General features: G+C 42.7%; 1 protein-coding gene across 1 annotated transcript in view; it reads left to right on the plus strand.

The window, feature by feature from the left end:
* PRAG1 (PEAK1 related, kinase-activating pseudokinase 1) overlaps nt 1-15,306 on the plus strand; it is a 63,867-nt gene that overhangs the window by 20,968 nt on the left and 27,593 nt on the right. Inside the window, 1 exon segment of the mRNA XM_039846485.1 lies at nt 954-1,780. Coding sequence (XP_039702419.1) covers nt 954-1,780 — 827 coding nt within the window.

Here is a 15,306-nt window from a genome sequence, read left to right on the forward strand (position 1 = left end):
AGGTCATTTGGAGACGGCCCCCCGGCAAGCTCCCCCTCCCGAAGCAGGAAGACCTGCCGGTGGTTTACCTGGGCAGTTTCCGCGGTGTTCAGAAGCCTGCCGGGCCATCTGCCTCTGCAGATGTCCACCCTCACTGCCCGCCTGCATATGCCATGGTCGGCCTGCACAGCCTAGAGGCCCGGGGGGAACACAACACCGCCTTCCACCCAGTGAGTTTCCCTGATGAGAAAGCTGGGCGAGAAAATAAACCTGTGTTTTCCTACCAAGAGCTGAACTCCACTCAGGAGAGCTTCCGCCAGAAACTGGCTGCCTTTGGCGGGAAGACATCTGGCTGCCACAAGGGCCCTGGGCCTTACCCCTCTCCTCAGCCCCTGCGGGAGTCTCTGCCCACGGAGGATGACAGTGGTCCAAGGCGCTCACCCTCGGGGGACAGTGAAGGGGGAGAATATTGCTCCCTCCTGGACTGTCGCCCCAGGAGCCCAGGCACCGAGGACACTCCACAGGCTGAGGGTCCCCGGCGCAGACATGGTGGAGAGGGCCGCTCGCCAGCCGAGGAGGAGAAGCGGGTTTCGAGCTTTCCAAGGGAATGCTGTAGCCAGGGCCTGACAGAGAACTCATCCCACCTGGGCCCCAAGCAGCTGTCCCTTGCCTCAGAGGCTGCCAGTTCTTCAGACGGCCTCTCGTGTGGGAGTGCCAGCAGTGGCACCAGCAGCCCCTTCGCCTCCCATCTCGAGAGCGATTATTGCTCCCTTATGAAGGAACCTGTGCTGGGGAAGCAACAGGACTCTGGCTGCCACGTGGTGACTTCTAGCAGGTGCCTTGGGCTGACTGGGGAGCCCCAGCCGACAGCCCACTCTAGAGAGTCTGTGCAACCTGAACCCATCTATGCCGAGAGCACCAAGAGGAAGAAGGCAGTTCCAGCACCTTCCAGGCCACAGGCAGCAGCTGCTCAGGGCCAGGTCCGGACGGCTAACACGTGGGCTCAGAAAACAACATCTGGGTGGGGCCGAGACCGGGAAGGCCCAGATATGGGCCCCAAGGTGGCAGCCACCATCACAGTCATGGCAGCCCACCCAGAAGAGGACCACCGGACAATCTACCTGAGCAGCCCCGACTCCGCGGTGGGGGTGCAGTGGCCACGCCGGCCTGTGAGCCAGGACTCTGAAGCCGGTGACGAGGAGACTTCTGATGGGCAGGGAATGAGCTCCAGGGAAGGCCATTGTCACGATGCCAGTGAACACATGTCCAAAGGGAGGCCTGCCATTCCTCCCAAGCTGTCCAGGAGTAGTCCTGGAGGGTCTCCGGTGTCACCATCTGCCTCCCCTCTGTCTGACGTCAATGAGGGGAGCTCCGGGGGTGGCACTGGGCCCCAGCCTTCATCCAGGGGCCCCAGTGACCCCGCTCCTTCCTGCCGGGCCAATGGTGTCACTGACCGTGACTCTGTCAAGTGTCCGGGGCCAGCCAGTACCGCCTCAGCCTTAGACCAGAGGCGGCCTCGGTACCATACTGGGGCCTGGAGTCGTCAGTGCCGGATAGAGGAAGAGGAGGAGGTGGAACAGGACTTGCTGAGTCAAGGCTGGGGAAGAGAAATGGAAAATGGCACCACGGACCCCTCAAACTCCTCTACCTGGCACCGTCTCTGCCCCACAGATGGCTCCTCAGGGCAGAACAATAAAGCCATTACTGGGATGAGCAAATCTGCTTCCTTCGCCTTTGAGTTCCCCAAGGACAGAAATGGAATTGAGGCCTTCTCACCACCTCCGCCACCTCCAAAGTCACGGTGAGTACCAGTGTCTGTGTGTGACTCGGGCCGGCCTGACAGGACACAAGGCTCTTCTAGGAACCTTGGCCTTTGCCACTGGTACTGAAGGGCTTCAGGCCCAGGCTCTGAGTCCCGCGCCCCAGGACCAGTGTCTGCCCAGAGGCCCTGGTGTCTTTATGGACATTTCCGAGAGTTGTTGCTCATGTTTGTGTGCAACGAGCAAACCTACAAGCAGTGCCCTGCTCGGGACTGGTTCTTTGGCACAAAACTTTCCAAGAAGCCCTGCCAAGCTGTCGCTCTTTCCCGGTGCCTGTAATTGTATTCTCTGGCACTCTTTTTCTCCCCATTTCTCAGAAGTATCTTCAGTAGGCTTTTTCAAGGAAACCCGGAAATTCTCCACTTATTTAAACATGCAAAAAGAAGGAAGCTATGCTCCAGAATTTGGAGAGGCAGAGAGATTGGGAGGCAAAGGGGCAATGCCAAACGTGTACTCCAGAAACTGTTACCTTGATGGCGATTAGTCTTTGGGCCCAAAAGCAAAATAGTAGAAGGCTCTGCACGTGGTTTTGTGACTCTCGGATGTGGGTTTTGAAAGAAAAAAAATGTAGTTTTATTTTAGAATACTGAAATTCACAGCTTTCTCCACCGCTTCACTGCTATCCCCTGCCAGTTTAAAGTACCTTTCAAAGGCCCAAACATAAATGCTTTTTTAAGGTACTTGTGCATGGAATTTAAATTCAGGAAAAAAAAAAAATTTCCTCTATTAAAGCAAAACGATTCCTGTCAGGGAAAGGAAGGAGAAACCTGCTGTTTTTCAAAAAATGATGGCCTTTCTGAACAGGCTCTCCAGTCCTGTTGTTTCCAGCGTTTCTGTTTCAGCCTGTGTGCCGCCGGGTTGATGTCAGAAGCAAGGAATTGACCACAGAGAGAAGCAGCTGTGACACTTGACTTTGAACATTAAGGCATTAGAGGCTGTGAGGCCCTCTAACGTGGACTTTTTTTCATGACCACGACTTTGTTCTGGTATTGCATCGACCACCTGCCATGCAGAGTAGAATCCTCCAGATCCTCACGGGGTAGCAGACTCTCTCTGGCTACAGTTTTAACTACCTGAGTGAATGAGGGGTTCGGCAGCTAAGAAGAGCTCCTATATATATGGCACTTACTATGGGTTAGGCACAGATCTAAGAGAGTTAGACATATTTACTTATTGGATCCTCAGAACAGCCCTAGGAGGTAGGAATTATCATTCCCAATATACGGATGACCAAACAGATAGAGCTGAAGTAGCCTGCTGAGGTTACACAGCCGTACGTGGCAGTCGGGCTCTAAAGTCGGTGCCCCTAAACACAGAGGGTACATCAGCAGACACAGGAAGTGAGCGGGGCATGAGAGTAAAAGGTGGACATGGTATCTGTCTGCCGCAGACCTGGGTAGGTTAGTGAGAAACACAGGTTTCGGCATTAGAAAGTCAAGCGTATACTGTGTCTGTATCACTGACAGGCTTAGTTGATCTTGAGCAAGCCTCTCACTGTAACTGAGCCTCCAAGTTACTTCTCTCTAAAATGGATAATAACCATACTTTTATAACTACACGTTATTGAAAGGCTCACATGACATGAACAGAATCCAACGCAGAGGTTAGTTATTATGTAGGCAAAAGCTGTTGACTGTGGCAAGGACACCCACATTTTGTAGGAACAAGCCAGAAACACCACCTGAGCCTTGGATAAAGAACTAAAACATTCTCATTTAAGAATCATAGGGCTTGAGGATACCCCAGTCACCATAGTAATGTGTTAAATTAAAAACAAAAAACAAAAAAAAAAATACCCAAGTAAAGTTAAAGATTTAATTGGTCTTATTAAATGATTCATGAATTGGGCAGCTTCCCATCCAGTAACTAGAAAGGTATTCCAGGAGCTTTACAAAATGGAAGGCTTTTAGAGGCAGAAACAGGGTGCGACAAGGCAGGCAAGGGGAAAGCAGGGGGTCTTATCAGGCAGATTACCTCAGTAGGGTTGGCCAGGAAATTCCAAACTGGTTTAAAATTCTATTCCTGGGAAAGGCTGAAACGGCAGTTATATTAGGTATTAAATCTCAGTGGGGCTTAGCAGAAGTGACTCCATTCGGGCCTGTTGTTTCTTTTTAACAGTTTCCCACTTTTGATCAAACCCTGAGCCTAACTGAGAGATGTAGTCAAAATTTAAGGCATCAGTGCCACTCTCAGCTACCACTCTATAGTTTTGGAAACTTTTATTGGTTCTGCTTTTTTGCTGAATCTCTGTGGCATTCACAGGTTACCACTTCTGGTTTTTTAGTTGGTCATTCTCTTTGTTTCTTTTTCGAAGTTCCAGTGTTAGAGAGATTATTTGCTTGGTGATTAGTGCCGGTGAACATCGTTCAAAGCTTTTGAGAGAATACAGTGCACCAGAGAGATTACTGTGATAACTGCAAGCAGGATAATTCCTAATGTTTGGAGGGCACTTTAAAGCCAGGGTCCCCAAGACCTAAAACAGTCAAAGAAAGAGTCTGTGGAAGGAGTCACCCTTTTAAGACAAGTGACTTGCTCAGTGATCTTTTGTTGCTAAGTTTCAGGTTCCCCAGAAGTGTAAATTCGGGTATAGCAGACAGTGTTGGCCACAGCACAGACACTTCCTTGCTCAGCTAAAAAATAATCCTGTTATCACGAACAACTTTGGCCAGAGAGTTTAAGGATTTTTTGCTGTGCAGCTGTTGCTTTAACAGCGGATTCCTGCAATATTTTCAAGGGCTAGAGAGAAGTTCCTGATTATAGCCTCATTGATATTCATTCTTAACCAAGGAAGTAGAGATCTGTCAAAGCGAGCTAATTTTGAATCGTGAATGCCTCCTGGTAGGTCCCTTCTAGAACAGTTAGGGTCAGAGTTAGATAACCTAATAAGCATTTTGCAGCTATTCTCTAGCCATCTAGGCATTCATAGGCCCAAGGAGAACGATAACTACCACAGATAAAGGTAAATCCTGTCAGGAACAAACCATGTCCACTAAGGTGGAATTGCCAATGGAGTCATTCGCGGAAATTGTTGCATTTGGCTCTTCAAGCCAGGGGTCAGTTAAGTTTCCTCCTATCCTGAAATAAATTTTTTTCTAAATTTCAGAGGTTACCCCCCTTAGCAATGGCCTGGGAGATACAGGTGATGGCATTATCTTTTACTTTGGCCAATGCCAGAGTAAAGGAAAGAAAGAAAAGAAAGAAGGGTTTTATGTTTAGCTAAAGTAGGAAGTTTTGACCTGGCATCTTGGGCAGAAGCAGTCTACATCAACGTCGGCTACTTCTCTTCCTAGTCCAGTATTTGCATGAAAATCATAGTCATCCTCCTCAGTTCATTCAGCCCATGTAATTAATTCTTGCCCTTTTCGAATCAGCTTTTTCTTTTTTTCCTTTTATTAGTTTTGGAAATTCCAAGTCCGCTCTGCTCCACAATCTCAAAGGCATCCTGAAGCTGCCCTTGAAAGTCCCCTCCATGAATCTCCTTGCAGATAAAGCATTTTGCAGGAACACTTTGGTGAAGCATCGGAGTAAAACAGTAACTGTAAATGACAAAAGACTTAAAAATGCCCATCGTTAAAGATCTGATGAGAGTTCATCAGTAATGGCACTGATAAGGAAATTTGGTCATTCTTGTAACATGCAACTTTTTATAACATTATACCAGAACATATCAGACTTTAGGAATTGCATATAATTTCTAAAACACTATAACATATATTTATACTAACATGACATAAATAAAGCTTAGTATTACTTCTTATTGGACAATGCTTTTTGTATCATATCAGATAAGCCTAATTAGTTTAACATCACCTCCTTTTTTTTTTTTTTGAGAAAAGAGAACAAATGTTTTAAGATGTTCTAGGAGCACCCTAGAAAATCCCAAAGTTAGTTCAAAGTCAGAAAGACTTTATTTAAAATTTGATTTGGGGAAGTTTGTTAAAAATGTCAAAAGATTTCACAGGCAAATATAGAAGGTTACATAGTTCTGAGCAAAATTCAGCTCTAATATCCAGAAGACTAGTTTTACCAAAAACACACATTCTACTCTCCTTGTATACAGAGTTGTTGCCCTTATTATTTCTAGTAACTTTAATTACGTATATTAGAATTCTTAACCCTTAAAAACCTTTAATTTCTAGTGAAAACTAAGAAGTAAGCAATTATGAACTGTCTTTTACATTAGCATTTTGTGGATTAGTAGACTTATAAATACTTCTTGTAATTTCTAGAAATGTGTTTTCTCGTAGAAAACTCGGCATGACACAAAATAGGTTCATAATAGGCCCGAATATCTTTAATTTCTCTCTAAAAGGAAGCCAAAAGTGGACAATGTACGGTAATTAATATTTCAGTATTTTACGTTATTTGGAAATGATCTAGATATTTAACAAATTTCCATCATTTAGCTTAAACTTAGCAAAACTTTAAGGTTTCAGGTTACTGAGAAGATTCGGGGAAACTATTTTTAAAAGGTACCTAAAAACTTTTTATCCTACTTATATTTGTTTAATTTACATGGCCTTAACAATTTTGTTTAGATTACTTATAAAATTTTCCAAGATGGTAAAATGTTGGAAGGTCTTTGAGGGACATACAAGGTTAATTTCACATAATGTCCTCACGTGAGCCTTCTGTTAAGTGGGTCCTGTTTCTAAGGATTAGCCTCACCTTCGAATAAAGATAAGGGGTCTCATGTATGATGTTCACTCTGAACTCTGGAGAAAGGAATTATTTCGTTCAGGGCAGTACTACTTTTTAACTTAAACTTAGATCCACTGCTTTCTAGGGCCATTATGGAAGAATAGAGAATGATTTTCTGGTTTGCCTACGGTTCTGTTATGCAAAACTGACTCTCACTTGGAGGGAAAAAAATAGATGTCGAGAATGCCTTGGCTTTTCTGTGATCTTGTTTTGAATGTTTGGCAACCGCTTATCTGTCTGCTTGAGATATTGTCCTCTGTAAACTCCCATTAGAGTTCCTGAGAAACCTCTCGCTATAATACCACGTAGGGCAAAGGCTCTCAGTGCTCATTCAGCGTGCTGACAGAGCTTTAGTGGTGTCGAAGTGTGTGCCCAGCTCACCTCATGGGCAGAGGAGGCAGAGTCTGGGGAAAATTCTGTACCTGCTGCTGCCAAGGCAACCTCCTGCACACCCAAGCTCACACTGCTTTAGACCGATGGACCCCACCAAGTTTTGGGGTCACCTCTGCTCCGATTTAGGGCAGAATTAGAAGGTGAGAGGTAACTAGTACTGCTGGTTAGGAAACTCAAAACTGCAAGAAAGAAGTGCGGACTTCTTAGTTTAAATTTCATGGTCAAGACTTAAGGCAATTTTATGGAAGCAGCAGTGCCTGGGGAAATAATTAAGATGCAAAAGAATCAAATTTATTTCTGCCTTGTATTTCTTTGCAAAAGAAAATCTGGTTTTAAATGATTATGGCTTTTGAGTGGCAAGGTCAGTTGAGGGAAAGTCATCTGATTAGTACAGACAAACATTTCACGACGAAACCCCAAATTAGGAAGATAGGACTGAACTGGAGGTGGAATTAGTGGAAGACAAGTGAATGAGAAATAAGACAAGTTTGTATGGTTTCAGTTTCAAACAGTCTGGTCCTCATGAGACAGATCAAAAAAAGCAAAGTTTCTCTGAGAAACTAAGAGATGACTCTGTTTTGTAGTCATCACTCATGCTAATTGTAATGTTCAGCCACCACTTAACTGCATTCTCCCCCTCTGTGGGGATTCTTGGGACTAGAGACTGAGCCTGGCCTCGGGCTTTTGGTCATTCTTAATTTTCCCTTCCCATGTCGCTTCTTAGCAGACAGGTGGTGACAGTGTCATAGATGCAGCTTTCTTCTGTCCACAGAAATAGCCACTATGCTAATTAGAGGAATCAAAACAACTTAATTGTGTGGTCTCTCAGTAACATGGTCTCCCAGCGTGAGCCCTGAGGATGGGAGCAGAATCAGTGAGATGTGTATTTGCCTCCAGACCCCATATCCAATCCTATTAAAGCTTTATTCTTGAGGCACTTTCTACTGTGGTGGATTACAGAGGGATGACAGCAATTTATTAGGATATCCCAGTCTTGATGCATAATGGGCTTTTCCATGCAGCACTTTGAAATTCCGGCTTTGTATTAGAAAGCACTATATGTACTTAGAGAATCTTCTCTGGGTATGTTTAGCCTTTTTGACAAAACTGAAATAAGTCAGAGGAGGTTGAGTTGGCCCAGAGAAGAACGAATACTGGAAATACTTCATGAGGAGGATCCTCCTCCCCCACGCCCGCCACCATACACAGAATTTGGCAAACAGAACAGAGTACCTGTATCAATAATGCAAATTTATATTCTGTTTCATGCCAGGAGCAAATTAATCGATGACCTTTTCTCATGAGTTTGTGGTAGAGCCTGAAAACATTGGATATCTCATGATGCCACAGCAATTAAAATTAATACCTAGCTTTTTATTCTGCAATTTTTAAAAGGTCACTGAGTTGAACAGTAGACTATATAAAATATTTACTACATTCTCCCCATTTTTGAACATGTATCCATGGCTAAGGCTATGGATTACAGATTCTTTAATTCATCGATATCTACTAATTGCCCACTTTCTGTTGCACTCTATGCAAGATGCTAAAAAGCCAGTGACTGCCCTTTAAGGCCCCTGAAGTTCGATGTGATTAAATTAGCAGATGTGCAATATGACCAACAAAGGCTCACCCCTGCTTTGATTCCCTTTGATGAGACTGGTTATCATAGCATCTGGATTCTCCCCACATTCTGTGTTCTGTTCAGTATCATTTCTCAGCTTGGTGCCCAGGAGTATTCCTTCCTTTAACTATCTTTTGACCTGATCCAAGATCAAGATCAAGCTTAGTACAGGCATATAGATAACCATTTACTAATGAAAAAAGAAGAGCCAGATGCCCTTTAAAGATAAAGAGCATGCTTAGCCATCTGTAATTCCGTAATATCCTTTTTGGTGCCTGGCACAAAGTAGATGCTCAAGAAACTTTTGTTAAATAGACAATTGTAGGCAGAGACCAGTCTCTGTTTATTTTGATTTTTCCAAAATCACCTAAATCTATGCTCTTCACATCAAGAAATGTTGAAGAAAGTAACAATAGCTTTAAATATTTGTATCAAAGTTTCTTTCTGAAACCCAGGTCTCCACAGTGCTCCACAGTACTCTGTTCATTCCTCTGTTTTGGTGGTTAACACAGTGTGTCCTGCATCGTATTAAATTGGATCCATGGTTGTTTCTCTTGAAGAATTTGTAAACCCCTTGGTGAACAGGGACCATGTTTCATACATTTTTCTTTGACTTTCCCACAGGATACCTTAGCACAGTGCCTGGGATACAGTAGGTATTCAATAAAGGATTACTGAATTAGAAAAAGTTAAGAGTGAACTACAGATTTTTCACCGGATATGCTATTGTAATTCTGTGGCTACCCTTGTTCAGTGGAACATTGTCATCTTGGGTTAAAGAAACTGAGGTTAATAATTATTAATGCTTCAAAGTGGGCAAACTCCATTTGGGCACAGTGCATCCTTTCATGGATTAATTACTCCTAATGATTGTACATTTCACTTTTGCTACTGGGCTTCCTTACTCCGCTATTTTTTTTTTTTTTTTAAGCTGAACAGGTGTGTGGAGCCAGCCCTCTCTTGACACAGAATGTTCCCTTCAGGTAGTAATCACCTAAGGATGTTTTTTTTTTTCCCCCACCAGTGCGTTGCAAGGAATTCAAGGGTGTGGTTTTGCTTCTCTGAGAATGGATTTTCCATGTTTTTGAGGCAGGTTGGAAAACACATGCAGGGGCCATGTGATCAAACCCCCTTCGTCCATCAGGTGATCAGAGAGACTTTGTTCCTAGAATGGCCAGCCTACTTTTTGGGTTTGGAACTCACTGATTAGTGAGAAAGTTTCTCTCTTTGTGGCACAAGTAATCTGTTTCTGTTTTGGGATCGTTGTTGTGCTCGTGAGAAGACTGGCATTTTTTTTTCCGTCAGGGTTGATAGATCAGCTACAAAGAATATTCAGCAACCCTTTGTGCAGCTAGTGACTTTCAGAGTTTAAGATCAGAGTCTTCATCCTCTGTGCTGAAATTGCTCATTATTTCTTTATTGACTTGTGGGCAGATCTCTAAAAATATTGGGCGTTAAGGGTGTTCATGTGGTTTTCATACAAATCTGTAAAATTCCCTGCTTCAATTAGCTTTTATTTAATGCCCTGGACGGCTTTTTCTCCTTGCTTCTCTAAAAGGCTGACATATGTAAACAACTGTTCTTCAGTGGGAGAGAAGTGGAACTTTCAAACCAAAGGTTACTTTAAAAAAGTCCTTCCCTTTTTACTCAGATATTTTACTGTCCAGCTAATTTTAGTACCTTGCACTATCAAATGATCTCCCTGACTTTCTGGTGGTTTGGTTTTTAGCCATTTAATGCCCACTAATGCATGTGCCATAAAAACTTTCCTAAAGTCTAAAGCTTAGGTAGATAATGGACGGTGTTACCACTGTGTGTTCCTGAACTGTAGAAAGCACTTAAGAATGTCTTCTGCTCTTCAGAAGCTCCATGCTACAGTCAAAGTGAATGAAAATACAGCTACGTAGGACAAATGCAAGAATAGTTGAGATAAATTGACCTTATTAAGTAATATGACCTTGAAGATTAGGAAGAAATGGAAGAAGAATCTTTGGAAATTTAAAATCAGAAGGAATGTCACTTAAAGTAATTCTTACTGATATACGCAGATCAAAAGTAAGATTTTATGACTGCATATTCCTGAACCATGAGGGCAGTTAGGTTACCTCTTCCACAACAATTCCAGTCAATTGGAGTGGCAGTCTGGAGCTCCATGTGGAAAACTGTGAGGCCATGTGCCAAGTGCAGGAAAGCTTGCCACGATCAATCAGTAGTGTGTGTAGGTTATGCAAGAGTGGAGTGCAAACACCTGTGCTGGCTATTTACCAACAGCTTTAGAATATAAAATTTACCACCTATAATGCAAAATCATTGGTGGTGGTTAACAACTGGCTCTCTATACTAATTTAAGAGTTCTGTACCTGGGAAAGAATCTGGGGTCTGTTCAGCCCAGGTAGCCCTCAGCAAAGTGTTTGGCAGAAGATGGTCATCCTCTTTGATATCGGCTTCAAATTTCAGACTGTAATGCCAAAATGTTTTATTTCCTCTTAATGAGTAATATGAATATTTCATGAATTTTAATTGGCAATTATGAATATTTTATGAAGTTTTGAAACTCAATATCTTAGTAAATAACAGTTACCGATAAGTCTATTATCCATTATTTAAGTCTTATTTCTCTTTAATAAGACTTTAAATTTACTTTTTCAGTCCTTAAATCTTGTTAAATAATGCATGTTCACTTAACCTTACCCTCTTTGGCTTCTAGCACTACCTTTTTATGCCCCAAATTGCCTGTACAGATTGCGGGGAGGGAGTAAGGGGCAGGAAGAATCTTTGGGAGGAATAGTTTAAAAATAGAAATAAATATTATAATATACATTTAAATTTGAGAAGTAAAAACAAAAGTATTGTTTTCATAATACCTATATATTTCATAGTACATATAATTTTTCAAATGTTCTTGACCGATGACAGCTTAGGCTATCTTTTTTGTAGAGATGTTCGACTTGAGGCAGAGCGTGTTTCCCCGGGAGAAAGTAGAAGAAACCAGGACAGGAATATTCCTGATCTGTTGTATATACTTGGCGACCTCCCTTCAAATCTGTCAAAACGTCTTCTCTATATTCATATCCTCTCCAAACCTGAAATGGGGAAATAGTCTGTACAGTGAATCCTATATCCAGCCCTTTAATCATCTTTCTTATCCTACTTTCAGTGCTCGTTCATGTTTTCTATAAAAGTAGAGAAAAATAATGAAAGACATTCTTCATATAGTTCAGTGTCTGAGACTTTCTTGATTTCGACATTTAATCACTAAATATTGTATAAGTGGAGCTAATATGAATTATCTAGTAAAATTAAATATAAGAATCCATCATGCCCCCCACAATCTTTATTCCTGAGTGTATGTCTGAGAGAAACATACGCACAGGTCAATATGAGAACATATACAATGAAGATCATTACAACATTGTTCACAGTAACAGGTAGTTGAGGCAAACCCAGTAATTCATCTCTTGGAACAGAAAAGTAAAGTGTAGTGAGTATAAAATGAACTACTTAATAGCAGTCAGAAGTGTATACAGAAACACGGATGGACCTTAAACTAGTATTCAGTAAAATAACTAAAACAGAACAAGATCTGTAACACAATGTAATTAATATAAATTTAAAACACATAAAATGACATTACATCTTTTTTAAAGATAAATCCAAGGGTATAAATCCAAGGAAATATAGTGCGAGTACCTGGGATTGAGAGATTGAGAAAGTGAAAATTCGAGATGGGGACGAAGGGAAAAACTAAAATAATGCGGATCAACTTGAAAATGTATGATTAATTGAGGCATGTGATTATCTCACTTCTCTGCATTTAAAGTAAATATGAACATGAAGAGAGACTGTGAACCATAGAAAGATAGAGGATTTACTTGAAAGAGGCAAGAATTAAGAATATCAAGAAAAATGATGAATGTTTGGAATAACTGCTTTGGAAAATGCAAGGTCAAGTGCAAGGATTGCCAAGGAGCCCCAAGAGCTACCTGAAGGCATGAACTAATTGTGACCCCAGTCTGCATGGTAATGGACTTTCCTAGAGAAGCACTGGGCTGCCTGGTGCAAAAGTAAAGATAGAAGGTGTTTGAAGTTACCAAGTGTGATATTGTGATTTATAATAAGAAATATATATTTGGTCTTCCCAGTTCTGGCACAGAACTTCTAGAAGCCTTGGAATTCCCTAAGTGCTGAATTTCCTAAGAGCCATAAATGTGACTCTTATTATGTGAATGAGGTGACTTTTGGAACCAGCCTAAAGACGGAACTCATTGCCAGGGGAACAACCATTGTGATTAGAGGGTTGGAATTTTCAGTCCCACCCTCTAACCTACTGGAAGAGTAGGACTGGAGGTAGAATCAATGACCAATGGCCAATGATTTAATCAGTCATGCTTATGTGATGAAGCCTTCATGAAAACCCAAAAAGACATGGTTTGGAGAGCTTCTAGGTTGACAAACACATGGAGATGTGGGGAGTGACACACTCAGAGAAGGCATGGAAGCTCCGCGCCCTTCCCCCAATACCTTGCCCTATGCATCTCCTATCTGGCTGTTCCTGAGTTATATTCTTTTAAGTAAAATATTTCTCTGAGTTGTGCTTGCTGCTCTAGGATATTAACCATACCCCAGGAATGGAGCGTTGGAACCTCCAATCTGTGACCAGTCAGTCAGATGACATCCTGGACTTGAGATTGGCATCTGTGACAGAAGGCAATCTTATGGGACTGAGCCCTTAACCTGTGGAATCTAATGCTGTCTTCAGTAGATAGTGTCAGAGTTGAGCTGAATGGTATGATACTCAGTCTGAGAACTGATAGTGTGGGGAACCCCCACCCCATGTTGGAACTGGATGACTAGAACCATTACCTAGGGTGGGGAAGTTCTGGCTAAGGCTCAGGACAGGGTGATGGAGCTTTTAAGAGAGTCCTGAAGAATTGACCTGAGAGCAGGAAGGGAAGCTCATCCTTATTGGGCAACAGGCTGGACCAGGGTAGGAGTGGAGAAGTAGATCATCCTAGTAACTTTGTTACAAATAGCCTCAATCTCCCAAGCCAGGAATGAAGTCCAATATAAATAGACACAAATTTCTTAAGCCAAATGGATGGGCTCAAGATCTGGGTCAACAAAGTGGACTTGAAGAATTTGCTGAATCAAAAGAAGAGGAGAGAGATAATTTTGAAGGCAAGATTGTCAAAACCAATAGTTTAGAAGCAAAAAGATTCTAGTCAAGCACAGAACATCTTGGTGGATGGATTCCAACAGGAATAGGTCAGGACTAGAACAGCAACGATTCCCAAGTTGGTGAATAACAACTCACTACTGTTTTGGTTTAGTCAATCACCAGAGTTCTCTGTGTAGGGGTGGGAAAATGGGGAGGGGATGTGAAGAGGGAAGGAACCATGGGAGATTCTTTTTCTGTGGTGGGAGGCAGGCTAATGCAATCAAAGAGGTTCTTATGTTTCTAAATTTTCACATAATGGAGCTAAGCAACCTGGTTCTCTGAAGAGTATGTCAGCCACTGAACCTGGGGCTACACTGAAAATTATCAAAATGAAGTCTGCTTGATGGACAAATCAACTCTTCTGAGTTATTTTAGAATAATGCAGATCATCAAGCATCACCCCGATTGACTTTCTTCTTTGAGTCTCTTTAAAGTACCATAATAAAAATAGAGGCATCAAGAGAGACTGAAACCTCTAGCCTATCTGCTGTTTTCTGCTTCTATCCAGGTAGTAAAAAGAATTACTGGGTTTACTGGAGGCTGCTGAAGTTCTCTCTCTGTCTCTGCCTTTCTGTGTCTCTGCTTTACTTTCTCTCTCCTCATCCATCCATCCATCCATCCATCCATCCATCCATCTACATTCATTTTCCTGAATAACTAACACTTCCTATGTACCTGATACTGTTTGCAGCACTAATTAAATATTAACTCATTGAATCTTCCTAACAGCCCCATGAGGTAAGTATTATTGTTATCCTTGTTTTATAGATAAGAAGCTGAAGCGCAAAGAGATTAAGAGCCTTTTCCAGGGCCTGCAGCCCGGTAAGCAGTGCAGCCGAGACCCAAACTCAAGCAGTGGAACCCCAGTGTCATGCTCTTAACCACTGCATCCCTGGCCTTCCTAGGTGACTCTGAAATCCATCTGGGAAGTCACTCAAATGCTTGCATGACTCTCCTTCCCACAGGCTCCTCGGGGTTCTCCCACACAGTGCTGGCCTGTGGACCAGGCAGCTGGTGGGAGGTGGCCCTCTGTGGATTGTGGTTGGTCAGTCTTTACTTCCATTTGTTATTCATCTCTGTTTTCATCCTCTCTAACCATCTGCCCCTTGTGTGAACAAATGTAAAAGCTTCCTCCTTGACTTTCTGGAGCTGGGGACTCAAGGTTCTTGGGCGATTGTATTGGAGATGAAAGTGTGGTGGACTGGGTGATGGGGCCAAAGCTGCTGGGCTCTCAGCACTCTGTTACCTGCTCCTCAACAGCTGCTTCTCCCTGTCCTCAGCCTTAGCTGAAACCTCTTCATGCCAGGTAATTCCAAACATCTGCCGTCCTCACCCCTGCTCCAGGCGGTCCCGATCTACTTTAGGGAAGTACACAACCGTGCAGACTGGGGTCACAAATAAAGGATTCATTTTCTGAGATCTGACAGGTCATCTTTTAAAAATATTGATACCTCTCAATGCCAAAGTGTATCTGTATATAGTCAGCGCAAATGCTTGCAAATTTCCATTTGACCAGTTTAAGCATTTTTATCCTTGACCAAAATCAACTAGTAACCTAAACCTGTGTGTCC

The sequence above is a fragment of the Pteropus medius genome, unplaced genomic scaffold, assembly GCF_902729225.1.
Source record: "Pteropus medius unplaced genomic scaffold, Ma_sr-lr_union100, whole genome shotgun sequence".
NCBI classification, from domain to species: domain Eukaryota; kingdom Metazoa; phylum Chordata; class Mammalia; order Chiroptera; family Pteropodidae; genus Pteropus; species Pteropus medius.